The sequence below is a fragment of the Polyodon spathula genome, chromosome 9 (genome assembly GCF_017654505.1).
Source record: "Polyodon spathula isolate WHYD16114869_AA chromosome 9, ASM1765450v1, whole genome shotgun sequence".
In the NCBI taxonomy this organism is placed as follows: Eukaryota; Metazoa; Chordata; class Actinopteri; order Acipenseriformes; family Polyodontidae; genus Polyodon; species Polyodon spathula.
Window position 1 is genome coordinate 13006387 of NC_054542.1, and position 15731 is coordinate 13022117.

The following is a 15731-nucleotide window of genomic DNA, read 5'->3' on the forward strand; positions in this document are numbered from 1 at the left end:
AAAATAATAAAATCAGTCTTTTACTAATTTAAAAAGAACTGACTTGCTCCATTGCAATTGCAAATATGGGTAGGAGTCACAGGTCTTTGTGCAAATTTCAAATCACGGGTCATTCTAATGTTTTTTCCAACCCTTAAACCTTTAACAGCAAGTCGTTTCATATGTTAATTTCCATTACTATTTTATGGTGTGTTAAACATGTGTGATTACTGGTTCTGGATCATAATGATTTAACACCAAATTACAATTTCTCTATCATCTCTTTTAACCAATATTGGAGTAACAGAACTCAGAACCACCCAAAGGCTGAATACACCATAAGCTAGGGGGATGTAAGAGCATTTAACATGACATTCAAATAAAGAAGCATGGCTCTGGAATATCTAATAAATAAAATATTTGCAGCAAAAACTTGTGGGCTCAAGTGCATTTTTATTGAACGAAAAAAGTTAAACTGCTAGTTTCTCAAGCTTGCTTTTAAAGATGATTTTTTTTTTCTACAAATACAAAATAGCAGTTTTAAATGATTACATTTAAATACATGAGAAAACAGACTATATATTGTGCCAAAACAAAAGGGTTAAGAAGTTCACTCTTGGTCTTCATCCCAGTCTTTCTTAGCTTGTGGTGCTTTGGGTCCTCCTGCTGGTTTTGCCATAATTATCTGTAAAAAAAAAAAAAAAATCATACAATAGTTCATATCTGGGACAATACACCTCCATGCAAACACCTTGTGCACATGTATTTTATTCATTTAGGTAAACAATAAACTAGTCAACTTAACAGAATAAAGACACTGCAGTTTGCAAACATGTTCTGCTTTATTTTTCCCCATGCACTCAACTGTCAATGAAAACAAGGGCAAATATTTTCGATCATTATAAAAGAATACAACTTCAACTAAATTGCAAAAAAAAAAAAAGAACTGATGTGTGGCAGCAGCTACCGTTTTGCAGCAAAAAGTTGACACGTTGATTATACACAACACATGCTGTCATAAGCCAGTGGCTGTGGATTAGCTGTATGAGCTATCTGATTTCTATCAACACACACACACCCAGACTATTTTCAGAAATGACTGTAAACTTGTTCTACTCTGTCTCAATGTTAGTATCTATCTGCAAACTGTGGTAAACAACCAAAGCTGGTGCTGGTTATTTTCATGCAGTTTTATTATTCAACAGAACTCCTGTTCATTATGGCACCTTAATAAATTAATAATGGCTGTCAAATTTATCAGGTTCATCCTCCCAACTGTCTTTATCCCAGTGTCCTTGTTGTTTAGGGGCTTTGGGTCCACCTGCTGGCTTAGCCATAATAATCTGACAGGGAAAGTGTAAAATCATGAACAAGCAGTAAAAGACAATGCCTTCACCAGTAGTGTATATTTACTAGTACATTTAATTCACATTATAAAATGTTGTAGCTCTACATTTAGCAAGGGTACATTTTTATACTTCATGCTGCTTTTGCTGCAAAAAAAAAGAAAAAGGTTGGAGTCAATAAGATGCATCCCTTCTTACTTACCTGATCAACTCGAAGGACAGTGACAGCAGAATTTGTGGCCAGTTTGATTCCCCAGTGTTTCACAAGGTATGGGTCTAAGATACCAGCATCCAGCATGTCTATCACAGCTGCACCTTCACCCTGTAACCAAAGCAAAAATTATACAGATTACAAAGCTTCAACAAAATTAGGAACTACTAGACCACAAAATAAATTTACTCTAACCAGATACTGACAACTCAACCACTTCTAAGTTAAAAGTAAATTACACATTGGTTTGTTTTTTTAAACAAATACATGTACATTTCTTTCCTCATTCTCACTACTGTGGAAGTTAGTCAGGATTTATTTAGGTTTCAGGGGGCACATGCAGTTTCCTTGTTAAAATTGTGGAAGTGTGTTGTGCCAATGCCTACCTCAATATCAAATCCAATATTTTTGTTCCCTTCTTGATGGACAGCATATAGTTTGGAGATAAGTTCATTGCCCTTGACACCAGAGTTCTCTGCAAGAGCACGCGGAATGGCTTCAAAAGCCTCTGCAAACTTCTTGATAGCATACTGTTCAAGACCTGGGCAAGACTAAAGCAAAACAAGACAAAATGATACATTTCAATGCTACAAAATGAAGGTAGAATTTTAGAATTCAAGGTTTGTATGGCTTACCTCTCCATAAGAAGTAATGTGCTTAGCCAGTTCAATCTCAGTTGCACCAGCTCCAGGAACAAGACGCTTGTCCTTGTTTTTTTTTATTTAAAAAAAAAAAAAAAAAAGCAAACAGGATCAACACAGCAGCTCGGGCCTATTTAAAAGTTTTAGACAGCAAAAAGTAAACAAACCAGAACCACACATAGTTCTTTGTGGAAAGCCACCTGGGTTAAAAAAAAAAGTGTTGTGCTGCTTTAGAGCAAGTCACAATCTCATAGAAAAATGGCAAGCCTGTCATTCTGAAATGTCTCGCTTAAACAGTTCCCAACTTGCTGAAAATGTTGTGTAGTGATTTTTATATAGACTGTATATATTATATATTTTACACTAATTAGTAACCAACAATGATATACTTTTGAGTAAAGCCAACACAAAAATGATACAAAAGGACTTTTGCTTAATTTTTATTTTGCAAGTGCGAAATGTATCTTGGGGACCAAGTCAAAATACAACCCCTTCGGGATCAGGTCAACCCCGTCGGCTTGGGGTTAACGGACAAATTAAAAAACCCTCTCTCTCTTCGTGTTCGGCTTGTCTTGGGAAAGACCCCATCGCAATGCAGACAACTCACTTTACCAGAAGCCAGTTTGATAGATTTTTGTTGCAATAGGCTTGCAATGTATTTATTACCGCATTAACGTTTTATTTTATTTCCAAAGTAGCCTAGTTTGACACATTTCACTAAAAATATTCATGTTTGGCTTGAGAAACAACACATAATAAATCTAGATTTACTCTATCAAACACTGAAAACAAATTCAACCAGCCACTATTGTGACTAAAATGCAGCTGCGCCTAATATCAGAGTTGAAACCTGCTCAATCGAAATCACAAATGTGTACAGGTGGATGATAATTTTGAAACTACAGTCAGACTAAACTGAGCTACTAAACAAAAATGAAATATTTATGCACAGTAGTTTAGACATAATACCATTAAATAAAAACATTTTAAAAATCTATAAGATCATTATTTTCTTTAACTCATCCTGTGTACCTCCTATAACCCTTAGAAGTACCCCCAGGGGTACGTGTACCCCCGGTTGAAAACCCCTGGAAGACATGGAAATCCTTGCATATCCTTACCCTTACAAGAACTTTGAATGTGTTTACTCCATCATCAACTGCCCTTTCAATGTCGTCCATTAAATTATTTGTAGACCCACGGATTACAAGTGTGGAAATTGCACCTTCCTCTTTTTCTAAGACCAAAAAAAACAAAAACCACTTAGATTTATGATGTTGTATATAGTGCATTTATAAATACATTCAATTCCATTTACCATCAAATCCCTACAAAATCCTACAACTTCTAATCATGCATGAATTACAATGAAATTACAAGTGTTAATAATGAAGTCCCTCTTAGCCAATCAATGCATAGGACTCCCCTTTAACACTAGAACCGCCGAGATTTCAGACTACATACGACCAACCGCACCCGCAAAATGTGCGGCTCCATTTTGAAACTGCTTCAATACAAAAATGAAAAACAAGAAATCGGATACAACTTAATATTTTTTATTTATGAACATCATACATAACGTTTTCAGAGCAGAAACTCCGTCTGTACATTGAAAATGTTACCCTTTTTTTTTTTTTCAAAAAGAGCACACACAAACATCAAAAACTGCAATAAACAAGTGTAGAAATCTGTATGCACATATAAAATTATAAAACATAATTAACTAGTTATAAAATGAGCATAAAACAAAAATATAACTTATGCAGCGTGAAAGCACTATGATTGAATCAGAGTTCAAAGGCTCCGACTTCAGAGTTCTGTTACAGATTTCTCAGTACAATCTATGAAGAAAACACGCTTTTTAACTGTACCAGTGCATTTGCCACAGACTGCCTTTTCACCACGGGTGCAGACATCAAAAGTTCTGTTTTGATTGCATTTAGCAACCTGGCATTGTCTTTTATTCCATGTGCCAGTGGGCGCAGCGCTGGCTAAAGGTTGAGGGGCATTTGCCAGCCAGCTTTCGTGTCTTATCAAAATGTTTCTGCCGTAGCTCCAGGGCTAGCTGCAAAATGAAGTCCCTCAGAGTGATTGTATTGCCAGTTCACTCCTTGTACAAAACGAAAGCGTTATATCCACACCTTACTTCATTGCGTTGTAAAATGCAACAGTCTCTAGCTTTCGTTTAGGTCACCGATTTGTGCAGAAAAGAATAAGCACTTTTTTTATTTATGTATTTATTTTACATCTGTACACACTCAGGGTGGCACAGTCATTCTGCCTGGGAAGTGTACTGGAGTGCAGGGGGGCTCGCACGGCTTGAACTGTTAGTGGTAACTCTATTCAGAGGACAGGCAGTCGATAAAGTCGCGTAGCTATATCACACTGTATTTTGATATATTTCAATGATCAATGTGTATATTTTGTGACAACTACTAATACAATAAATAATATACGCTGTGTAGAATGGCTTTCATTAGTGTTTCAGCACTCGACAGGAGTATATAATACGCTCTTACACAATGACTTTGATTTTATTACAAAGCCCAGACTAAATTGTTGGCTATATTGTATTGATTTCAATATGCTTCAGAAACCACAGGTCTGGCGGTTGCAGAAGCAAGTGCTTATAGCTTATTAATGGTTACGATTCTGCAGCTGAAACAACATATGGGTATTTAATTCAAATATTTAGTAACATTTAAGATCGGACATGCACGAGATTCACACACGCAGAGATTTAAATTTGAATTGCAAAAGCCGTTCAAAAAGCGGCTATGGCGGTGCCAGTGTTAAGTACATGTCCCCCATTGAGTCACATGAATGGAAAATAATCAACTGACAAATTCTAAGAAAGGACCAACCCATACAGTATGTACGTATGTATGTATGTATGTATGTATGTATATATATATATATATATATATATATATATATATATATATATATATATATATATAATATATAATATTTGGAAGATTCAACCATAATAAAACATGCATTTCCTGCAAGATTATTTTATGCAAGACATTCTGCTTGCTCAGAATTCTGCTTTACAGTGCTCCCGCTGACCCAGGGAAGAGAACAGGTCAACTGTATATATCTTCTAAAAGGCATTTATAGCTTATACACAGAAGTTTACCTCAAACGGTTGTTAGCCAGTCTATTCCAGTAACCATTTGGAACTTACCATGCTTGAAGACCACCACTTGCGTGTCACCAACTTCTGTCAGGTAAACACTATCACAATGTCCCATCTCTTCTGGAGTAGGTGGTGTCTAAATAAACAAAATGGTGTTAACGGTACAATCATGCATTGTTAAATGTCTCAATGTTAGTACTTTATTTGTTAAGTTTATACACAAATACAAAAGCACCACCCCAAAACTACAGAATATACAAAAAGTCTTGAACAAATGCTACAGCTTACCAGTCTGGGAAGCGCCACGGCACCCACTGTTTTGCATAACCTTCTTAAATCCCATTTGGAGTTCATTCTGTAGCAAAGACAACCAAATGCTAATCAGGTTTACAAGGTAGATACTGCACAATTCATTAACTTCTATTACAACAGCTAGGATGGCCTAATAGCCCCAGGTTAAGTTCTCATTGGCAGTGACAACTGGTGATATTAGATACTTCAATACTTAAATAAAGTGGGTTTTTTAAACTGTTATTTTTTACCTGACTACCATAAGTTGGTACTTATTGGCATAGTGAAGAGCCATATCAGCCACTTTGCCCCCTGTTACCACCACAGTGGCACCAGCATCTGCAATGGCTTTTACTTGAGATTCCATCATATCTTCCTCTCCCCTGCTGAAGCTCATCAGTTCCTCTGCATTATTTATCAATACTGTCCCCTATGAGATACAAAAAATAAAATTGTTTTCAGTGAAAACCATCAATAACAAATGAGGGTAGACTTAAACTACTGTAGCCAACTTCCCACTTTTACCAATTTTCAACAAGAGCGTCCTCAGAACGTGGCTACAATCTCTCTTGAGAAAGGCATGTTTAGCTCAACAAAATGTTAGACAACCAGCAAAAACGTACTATTCAGTCCACACTCTACTACCGGCCACCAAATGCAAAGTACGGATTTCCTCTAAGAAAAGTACATGTTATACTGCTAGACTGATTGCCATAGGCCAAGGAACCTAACGGAAATAATACAGGGGTGTGAGATTTGAGAAAAACTTCTTGTCCAAGAGACAAAATGCTTAAAAAAAATATTTGTCCAATAGGCAAAGTATAACAGCAAATCTTCTTGTCTCGGACATCAGGCGATATGAATTTCACACCCCTATAGTATATACAATATCTCTTTTTATTACCCATTAAATTGAAAATGTCAGTAAAAACAGAACTGATACCCAGAAAAGAATGTGCAGCATCCTTATAGTGATATATATCATCATTTTTGTTTTCAGAACAGTGGTAGTGTAGCATCTTTACCTTGGTCTCTGTTACCATGCAGTCAAATGGACAGGAAAACACAGCGATTTTTGCATCTTTGACGGACGTGACATCTCCTTCAGTTTCTCTTTTAAATACCATTCCATGCAACACTGAGGAAGCAGTCAGTCCAGAGCCCTTCCAGGAAGCACAATACAAGTTATTATACATGGCTTTACAAAAAAACAACAATTACCTTCTGTGATTCAAAAATACATACCACAATCTTACACACTCGGACTCCATCCACATTGAAATTACCAGATTCAGGAAAAATAGACACTAAAAAGGAAAAGCACAGGTTAACAAAAAAACTCATAAAATAAAAGTCCAGGTAGAATATGCAGGCATTCGTACATTAACTACTGAGCAAAACTTAACACCATCCACCATCATCATACCGATGTAAATACCAAAATGAACCATTTTAAATAAAACACATCATTCTTTATTCCTGCTGAAAATGCATATGACTGTTTAATATGTGTAAAAGTGATGGATTGCTTTTAACAAGAACCGCAAAAAGAAAGAATACGTTAGCAGTTCAAGCTACACTTAACATTACACTTCGCTTATGCTTAAATCAAACAAACAAACAAACTTACCACAGGCCTGTGCAATGAGCTTTGACAGAAAGTCTTCATTGCCATATTGTTTGCTCATTACTGCAGTACGGATCAGAGAAGACACCTCTTCAATATCAGAAAGGTTCTTTGCAGAAGAACACACACAGTCTGGGAGAATCTCCAGAGCTTTTTTGCAAGCCATTTCATAACCTTCAATCACCTAGAAGAAATTAATTGCATTCTAATTTTAACTCAATACCCTGGGCTAAAGAATGTCCTAATCAAGTTTAATGAATGCAAAACGCATGCGACATACAGTACTGTGCAAAAGTTTTAGGCAGGTGTGAAAAAATGCTGTTAAGTAAGAATGCTTTCAAAAATAGACATGTTAATAGATTGTATTTATCAATTAACAACAACACTTGCACAAAGTCAGGGATTTTGTAGGCATATAGTGAGGTGTATGATTAAACAATTATACCAAACAGGTGCTAATGATCATCAATTCAATATGTAGGTTGAAACACAATCATTAACTGAAACAGAAACAACTGTGTAGGAGGAATAAAACTGGGTGAGGAACAGCCAAACTCAGCTAACAAGGTGAGGTTGCTGAAGACAGTTTACTGTCAAAAGTCATACACCATGGCAAGACTGAGCACAGCAACAAGACACAAGGTAGTTATACTGCATCAGCAAGGTCTCTCCCAGGCAGAAATTTCAAGGCAGACAGGGGTTTCCAGATGTGCTGTCCAGGCTCTTTTGAAGAAGCACAAAGAAACGGGCAACGTTGAGGACCATAGACGCAGTGGTCGGCCAAAGAAACTTACTGCAGCAGATGAAAGACACATCATGCTAACTTCCCTTCCCTTCCCGATGTGGAAACAAGGCCAAGCGACTCAACTATGCATGAAAACACAGGAACTGGGGTACAGAAAAATGGCATCAGATGCTCTGGACCGATGAGTCAAAATTTGAAATATCTGGCTGTAGCAGAAGGCCGTTTGTTCACCGAAGGGCTGGAGAGCGGTACACGAATGAGTGTCTGCAGGCAACAGTGAAGCATGGTGGAGGTTCCCTGCAAGTTTGGGGCTGCATTTCTGCAAATGGAGTTGGGGATTTGGTCAGAATTAATAGTCTCCTCAATGCTGAGAAGTACAGGCAGATACTTATCCATCATGCAATACCATCAGGGAGGCATCTGATTGGCCCCAAATTTATTCTGCAGCATGACAATGACCCCAAACTTACAGCGAAAGTCATTAAGAACTATCTTCAGTGTAAAGAAGAACAAGGAGTCCTGGAAGGGATGGTATGGCCCCCACAGAGCCCTGTTCTCAACATCAGAGTCTGTCTGGGATTACATGAAGAGAGAGAAGCAACTGAGGCTGCCTAAATCCACAGAAGAACTGTGGTTAGTTCTCCAAGGTGTTTGGGCCAACCTACCTGCAGAGTTCCTTTAAAAACTGCGTGCAAGTGTACCTAGAAGAACTGATGCTGTTTTGAAGGCAAAGGGTGGTCACACCCAATATAAATATGGATTTGATTTAGATTTTTCTTCCGTTCACTCACTTTGCATTTTGTTAATTGACCTGCCTAAAACTTTTGCACAGTACTGTACCTACAAAGACTGTTGGCCACATAGGCCACCTCCATATAACAAGGAATACAATGCTATGAAAAACTAAAGAATATACTGCTACAATATTCTTTCACTCCTCACCTCTGAGACAGAAAGACCCATTCTGAGAAGCTCTTCTGCCAGTTCAAGGAGGGCTCCTGCAAACACCAGAACAAAGTTTGTTCCATCCCCAACCTCTTGTTCTTGCATGTGTGATGCCATAACGATCATTCTAGCCGCAGGGTGCTGAACCTGTAACACAAATAAATATTTATATTGAATTACTTTTTACTGTATAACAATAGCTACCCATTTTTAAATAAATACACTGCATCCGATTATTTGGATATAAATACAAAAGCCAAATAAAAATAAAACAAATGTAACACAGTTAACGGAAATTAATCTTTTAGACAGGTTTCTGTTCTGACTAACCAATGCTGCAAATTTTCTAAAATTCTCAATCTAGGATCCTACTAGATCAGGGTTGTCCAATATGTTAACCACATGCAGTGTTCTCACTAGGTGGCGCCATTGTACCAATGACCCCTTGAAATAAACTGTCCCACTGAATTTCTCTTAACGAGACTGTGTGTTTTATTTCCTGTGTGCGTGCAAATCAATATAAATTTTTTTCAATGACACAATTAAAGCTTATTGTAACTTAAGTATTATTGGTTAATTTCAAAATACAGAATGTATGGCCAATCAGAAACCAAAGTATTGCCATGCGGTCTAATTTTACAAGCTGTAACGTCTCGTGTGAGAGTAAGAGTTTTTAGCTTTCAATCCAGTGAATAAATATGGATTGTTGGCTCAATACTAGCACATTACCAGCAAAGAGCGATCAAGATGAAATACCGTCAGATTAAAAACGCCAAAAATGTCTTGCGAATGAAGCCGTCATAAATTTCCCTGCCATCATCAGTGATTTGTGTGGTAACAAGCAGGGACATCCATCACATTGATACTAGGTAAGTGTTTTATTATGATTTTTTTAAATTTGCATCAGTACTGTATGTTTTAGTCACCAAGAATTTAAAAATGCCAATAACACGTTTTCGTCAGGTCAGCTGTAGAGATGTGTGGATAGTGAACTTTTCTTTGCCTGTTTTTCTGTAATTGTATAATCAATAAAAATACATGATGCAATTTGCTATCAAGGAATAGTCCTATGTCATTTCTGAGTGATTGAGGCTAGCACGGAGGTTTAGTTGATTTAATTAATTAGTAATTACAATAAAATTGTGTTAATGTTTGCAACAACTAGCAACCCGTTTATTTTAACAGAAACTTTTATAATTGCATCCATCACACACAGGTGGGGATATGCAGTGGACTAGATTTTTTGGAAAGGGGTATGCAGCTTAAAGATTGAAAACCCCTGTTCTGAAGTGACTTGGTACAATGAGTTTTGTTTAATCTGTGATACACCAACATCACTATGACATATTTCCCAATGTTTTCCCCAAAAGTGACAGCGAGTATTGTAGAGACACCTTGGTTGTATCTGCTAAAATGGCGTATAAAAGGTGGACGACGAGGCAAAAAAATAAATTCTATAGCACGTATTTCAATGTCAACACTGTTACAATGAGATACTGGTAGATGTTGGATTTTTTTTTTTTTTTTTTTTTTTTTTTTTTTTTTTTAAAGTAAATATACAGGTAAACAGACTTGTGTTGGGGTCTAAAAAAAACAAAACAAAAAAAAAAAGTGTTGTTGTTTTTTTACAACAATTCAAATGGTGTTGATCCAATTTAAACACAATTTGTGGTCCAAAACACAAAAAAACATATATATATATATATATAATATATATAAATCTATATATATATATATATATATAAAATATATATGTGTGGGTGTGATCATGTATATCTATATATATATATATCTATCTAATATATATATATATATATATATATATATATATATATATATATATATATATATATATATATATATACACACATATATTATATATATATATATATATATATATATATATATATATATATATATATATATATATATATATAACACACATATATATTTTTTTTAAACAGTGTACATTTACCTATATTATCTAAGTGTAAGGGATGCATTTTCTACTAAAATTAGTGCATGTGGCTAAAACAGTGAGCAGTCAGCGATTTCTATGGGCAACACTGTACTACAGTCGCAGACACAATGTACTGGCACTCTACACTTAAGATAATTCAAGAAAACAAGTTAAATACAAGCATTTAGTGAACAATAGCCACTAATTCATTTGACAGATTAAAATACACAACTACTGATAGTTTAACAAACAATCTTTGTAAAAAAACAAAAGCACTTAAGCAATTTCAAATTTGTTCATGACACGTGTTGGCACCCTTACATTAAAAGTCTGCAAAAATGTAATAAAACAAGTTAAATATACCAATTGATTGGAAAAAATTAATAAAATACAGTAACCTACAAAAAAAAAGAATAATTTCCCAGTGCAGTAGCAGCAACGTCCCTCCTTCCTGACTTGTATTTCACATTGATTCGTTCTGAATACTTTAAACACACCCCCAACTACTGAGTGGCAGCACATTCCTACATTTCTACTGGAGGACTGCAACACGCGTGCGAGATTTAAAACGAGATTACAATTACTTGAAGCAGGGGCGGTGCTTGCTCGCGAGATTTAAAACTATATTACAGTTCAATAGTATTTACACACTTCTGGCGTTTAAAACAGTATTGCAAATTGTGGTGAAATGTAAAAAAATGCCTACACACACAGAAAACCCAGAATAATATGCCCGTGACCATAAGGACTTTGTTGTGGAAGATAGCAAAGTAAAGAAAGTACAATTTAAGTGTGCAATTACTGTCAAGTTAATATTGTCACAGAAAAAATAAAAATGCTTACAAACTTTGGAAAGTAACCAAAAACAATAATTTCAAACAGTATAGAAAAAGCTAAAAAAATAAGCACCAAAAAATGAAATTAATAAAAACCAAAAAAAAAGTCCTAATTATAAAGCAGCCATTATTTATAACATCTGTTGAAGAATGTTTTAGCAATACAGCAGATGATGGTCAAGACAAAGCACTTGTAGCAAATTACAAGGGAAATGGTTACAGAACAGCATCAAAAGGAATGTGGAATATGAAAAGCTCCAATCAGATCAATAAGTACCACAAAACATATTCCACTGAAACGCTTAAAAAAAGTTGACATCCAAAGAAAATTATGGGTACAGCAGGCAGAAGAAACATCCGAGCAGGAAAAAAGAAAGAAAGGACTAACAGCCAAGGATTTAGAAGCATGAGGCTTAATAGAGCACAAAAGAACTGTACAAAGTCACCTGTACACAGAAGAGCTGTATGCAAACCACTAAGAAAATTCATAAAACAAACCATCTAAAATTTTTCAAGAAGCATGAACAGGAATCTGAAGCATTCAACAAAATGTATCTTCCAACACGACAACGACCAAAAGCATACAGCAAAGTCAACTCTGAAATTCTTGGAAGAAAACCCAGATAAAAGTTCTGGAATGGGTTTCGACATCACCAGCTCACAATCCAATAGAAGTGCTTTACACTGATCTGGAAAAGCTGTAGACAAGTATTGTGTAGCCAATCAGTCTGAGCGGACGGAAATATGCATGACAGAATTGGACCATATTTCACCAACAGGATTCAACATACTGGTTAAGAATTATCATAAAGTCAAAGATGTAATAAAAGCAAAAGGAGGAGACACTAAATAATAAATCTTTTTCTTGATAAAGATTATTTGTTCAATTCCAAGAAGGTGTATTTCACTTTTTGTTTCATTAAAGTGGTAAAATGTTTACTAAATGCTTGTCCTTAATCTGTTACCTTGAATTCAGGAATAATAAATGCAGGGTACCAATACTTTTGCCTGCAACTGTAGATTAATCATGTGTAGTGTACGCATTTGAGGAGGCACTGTACACAGTAAGTTAATGTAGTTAGAATTATTTTTACAAACAGCCATTTTATAACAGAATTATTTGTATATAAAACATTGATTTACTTTTGGTTTAAGATTTAAGACACTTCACAGGAAATCCGTAGTGCTACACCAGTGTAATGGTTTTAAATCTCTGTGTTAAACTTAAAACATATCTCACCTCCAATTCTCGCAGAATAGTGGCTGCATCATTTGTGACAAAGAGTTTTTCCAAGTGGTTGATGACCATTTTATTCATACCTGAAAAAACAAATAAGATCATAAATCCCTTTAGCACAAACAATGGAGTCCTTCAGAACATAAAATCAGACCACATTTTGAGTGACCACTTTCGTTTAACATGTAGGACTACAAGCCAAGGGAACAACCCTCAGGAAGCAAGCAGTGTTCCCTAAGACTTGGCGAAAGACAATGTGAATCAATCAATAAATGAATATTTATTAATTACTAGTCATGACATTGTGCATCAACATATGAAATGGAAAGAGTACATTTCCCTTCACAGGCATTGCTTATTTGTGCTGTTGTATGCTGTATTTTTTCATGGCGAGCACGGACTTCACGACTTCCATGAACTAATAGCAGTGCCGTGTAATAATCTCCAATTCTCTGTGAAATCTCAATTTCTGAAAGAATATTTTTAGCATTTAAAAATACTGATTAAACGTTCGCTTTACCTGCAAACAACTTGTCATATAAAAAAAAAACCAGCTGAACTTGCTTACCCTAAATTATGAAACACGTGGCAAACAACTGTCAAACTAAATTAACACAGTACCCCTCCACACGTTACAAAATGCAACTGCAGCTCTATAATTACGAATACATAGTACAGAAGCTATATTCAAGACACACACACAATTATTTAACAGAATAGTGAATAAACTCACCAAAACGAGAAGCACATTTTTTTATCATAATCATTGTAATCATCTAGAATCATTTATCTGGAATCATTGCTTTGCAATATAACAAAATATTTTACTTTATGGAGCTTTTAGCTTTTTAAATAATCACTGATCTAAAAAACACACATACCATTTGGACCATAGGCTGTGCGTGTGGTCTGGGCAAGTTCTTTACAGGCTTGGATATTTCTGAAGACTGCCTCTTCAAGTCCAGAGTAATGCTAGAATAAAAGTGAAAAACAGAATTAAAAAACATGACAGTCACTGAAACTGAATCACCATACTTGTATTAATCCAGATACACATTCCCTTCCCGTATATAAGCACTAGAGTAAAATGTTGTGTCAGGTGGATGTCATAAAGCAAAGCAATTTAAATCAGAACATCATCTCTTCTCATTCTAAATATTCTATGTACATATGACTTTACCATTAGCTATACAGTATTTTGTAAATTTACTTGGAGCCAAGAACAAAAATGTTAAATCCATTCTGAGCATGCACTAACTGAAACGTTACGTGAATTAATCTTGATCTTTAGATACAGCTGACCCCTTTACCATCACAAGTGCAACGGCTACAGCATTAGACCAGCTCAGTGACAGCCATAGCCTTCAAGCATAAATCCTACCTAGATCTGTAGATTTATTTGTTTATGTAACTGTCATAATGGTTTTGTGCTGCCAACTAAGCACATTTTCGACAAATCAGAAAAATAAAAAAGGGAATGCAACCCTTATGCTTGTATTTAGGCATCTAGTCAAAAAATTAAAAAAGAAAAAAGTATTTAAAGCATTTTAAAATACTTGCTGGAATCTGCAGCAATTATGCATTTTAATGAATCAATGCAGAACAGTTAATAGTATGAGAATACTTTATTACTTAATTGACATATTAATATAATCATAGGTGCATATACAAGTCCATGCCTGGCGGACAACCTCCGTTTCAGTGATCAAACTGACCGCAAGAATCCCCGCCCTGTGGCTGTAAACATTACACCTTCACTACACACAGTATCCTGGGCACTAAGAGAACAAAAACATACTAATGCAATGAATCTGAGTTTTATAAGAAAAGGTGAAAATTACACACTGATATTTTGTTCATTTTGGTGTTTTCACAAGGTTAAAAAAAACCTACAATAAATACTGTTCCATCTTAAATTTCATAATCACAATCAGTATAAATGTATTTTTTACTAGAGAAGACTTGCGTATATTCCCGATTGCCAAAATTTTACATATATACATATAACACATGGTCTAATATCCCCATATATGGAAAGCAACGGTTAAAATGAATCAACAATTGACAGCACATGGGTATTACCGCAATAAGGGCAAAGTGAAAATATACACCTATATGACCTTGGCTTTACTGGATACGAAACTGTGATTCCAGTTGCAGATAACAAGCGTACTCAACTATGAAGTGAGTTACGAAGTAAATGATCACGACTGAGTTAATTCTGATTTGTGGCCTGTATCAGCCGGCTTTATTCTAGAAGCTTCCCACATGACACAGCGTCTTGGTAATAATTTGGTGTTTCTTTCAAGCTAAATCAGAATCTTCTCAGGTGTCGAGTACCAGTTTATCATTGCAAAAACATAATTCTAGTTCTTACCTTAGCGCCATCCTTTAACATTTGGGCAAAGCCCGGTGCCTTAGGTACGTGAAGAGCCATATCTGCGCTGTTTCTGCAACCCGGTGTGGCGAGGAAAAGGAAACCAGCAATCAATCGAGTACAGAGCAAAGAAAAGACAGGCTGAATTAATCAACCACCGAATCATTGCACCACAACAGGAGAGATAGTTGATCACCGGCCTAAAATTCAGGCAATTAATGTTTTCAACGTTTCAGTAGCACGCAACATAAATTGGCTGTATAATTTTTTTTTTTTTTTTGGTTTGTTTTACTCTGTTGTGCTTTATTGTTTAATTGTGTAATTTTACCTATATTATGTTTTGTAAACTAAACCTGAAACTAACTAGCTTACGAACAAGTTCCCTACATCTATT

The 15731-nt window shown here is 35.6% G+C and overlaps 1 protein-coding gene across 2 annotated transcripts; it reads right to left on the bottom strand.

Moving 5' to 3' along the window:
- Positions 1 to 412: 412 nt before the first annotated feature.
- LOC121320407 (T-complex protein 1 subunit theta-like) lies at positions 413 to 15451 on the bottom strand. 2 transcript variants are annotated; one of them, XM_041258701.1, is made up of 16 exons: positions 15338 to 15451; positions 13842 to 13932; positions 12964 to 13043; positions 8925 to 9074; positions 7241 to 7421; positions 6856 to 6917; positions 6636 to 6773; positions 5862 to 6040; positions 5608 to 5674; positions 5368 to 5455; positions 3299 to 3414; positions 2172 to 2243; positions 1923 to 2087; positions 1528 to 1647; positions 1206 to 1322; positions 585 to 664 (listed from the first exon to the last, which is right to left on the bottom strand). In XM_041258701.1, exons 1-15 carry the CDS (start codon positions 15395 to 15397, stop codon positions 1215 to 1217), a joined length of 1677 nt encoding a protein of 558 aa, XP_041114635.1. In that variant the 5' UTR covers positions 15398 to 15451; the 3' UTR covers positions 585 to 664; positions 1206 to 1214. The 2 variants fall into 2 exon arrangements, with proteins under 2 accessions (XP_041114637.1, XP_041114635.1); XM_041258703.1 differs by lacking the exon at positions 1206 to 1322 and having other exon boundaries at positions 413 to 664; positions 15338 to 15450.
- Between the last annotated feature and the right edge of the window lie 280 nt (positions 15452 to 15731).

What these genes read in the sequence shown, in the direction of transcription:
- LOC121320407 (XM_041258701.1), bottom strand. Translation starts at nt 15,397, where the DNA reads ATGGCTCTTCACGTACCTAAGGCACCGGGCTTTGCCCAAATGTTAAAG. An exon ending in TCCGAGTGTGTAAGATTGTG is followed by an intron (nt 6,774 to 6,855) that starts GTATGTATTTTT and finishes GCTTCCTGGAAG; the next exon opens with GGCTCTGGACTGACTGCTTC. An exon ending in ACATTACTTCTTATGGAGAG is followed by an intron (nt 2,088 to 2,171) that starts GTAAGCCATACA and finishes GTTTTGCTTTAG; the next exon opens with TCTTGCCCAGGTCTTGAACA.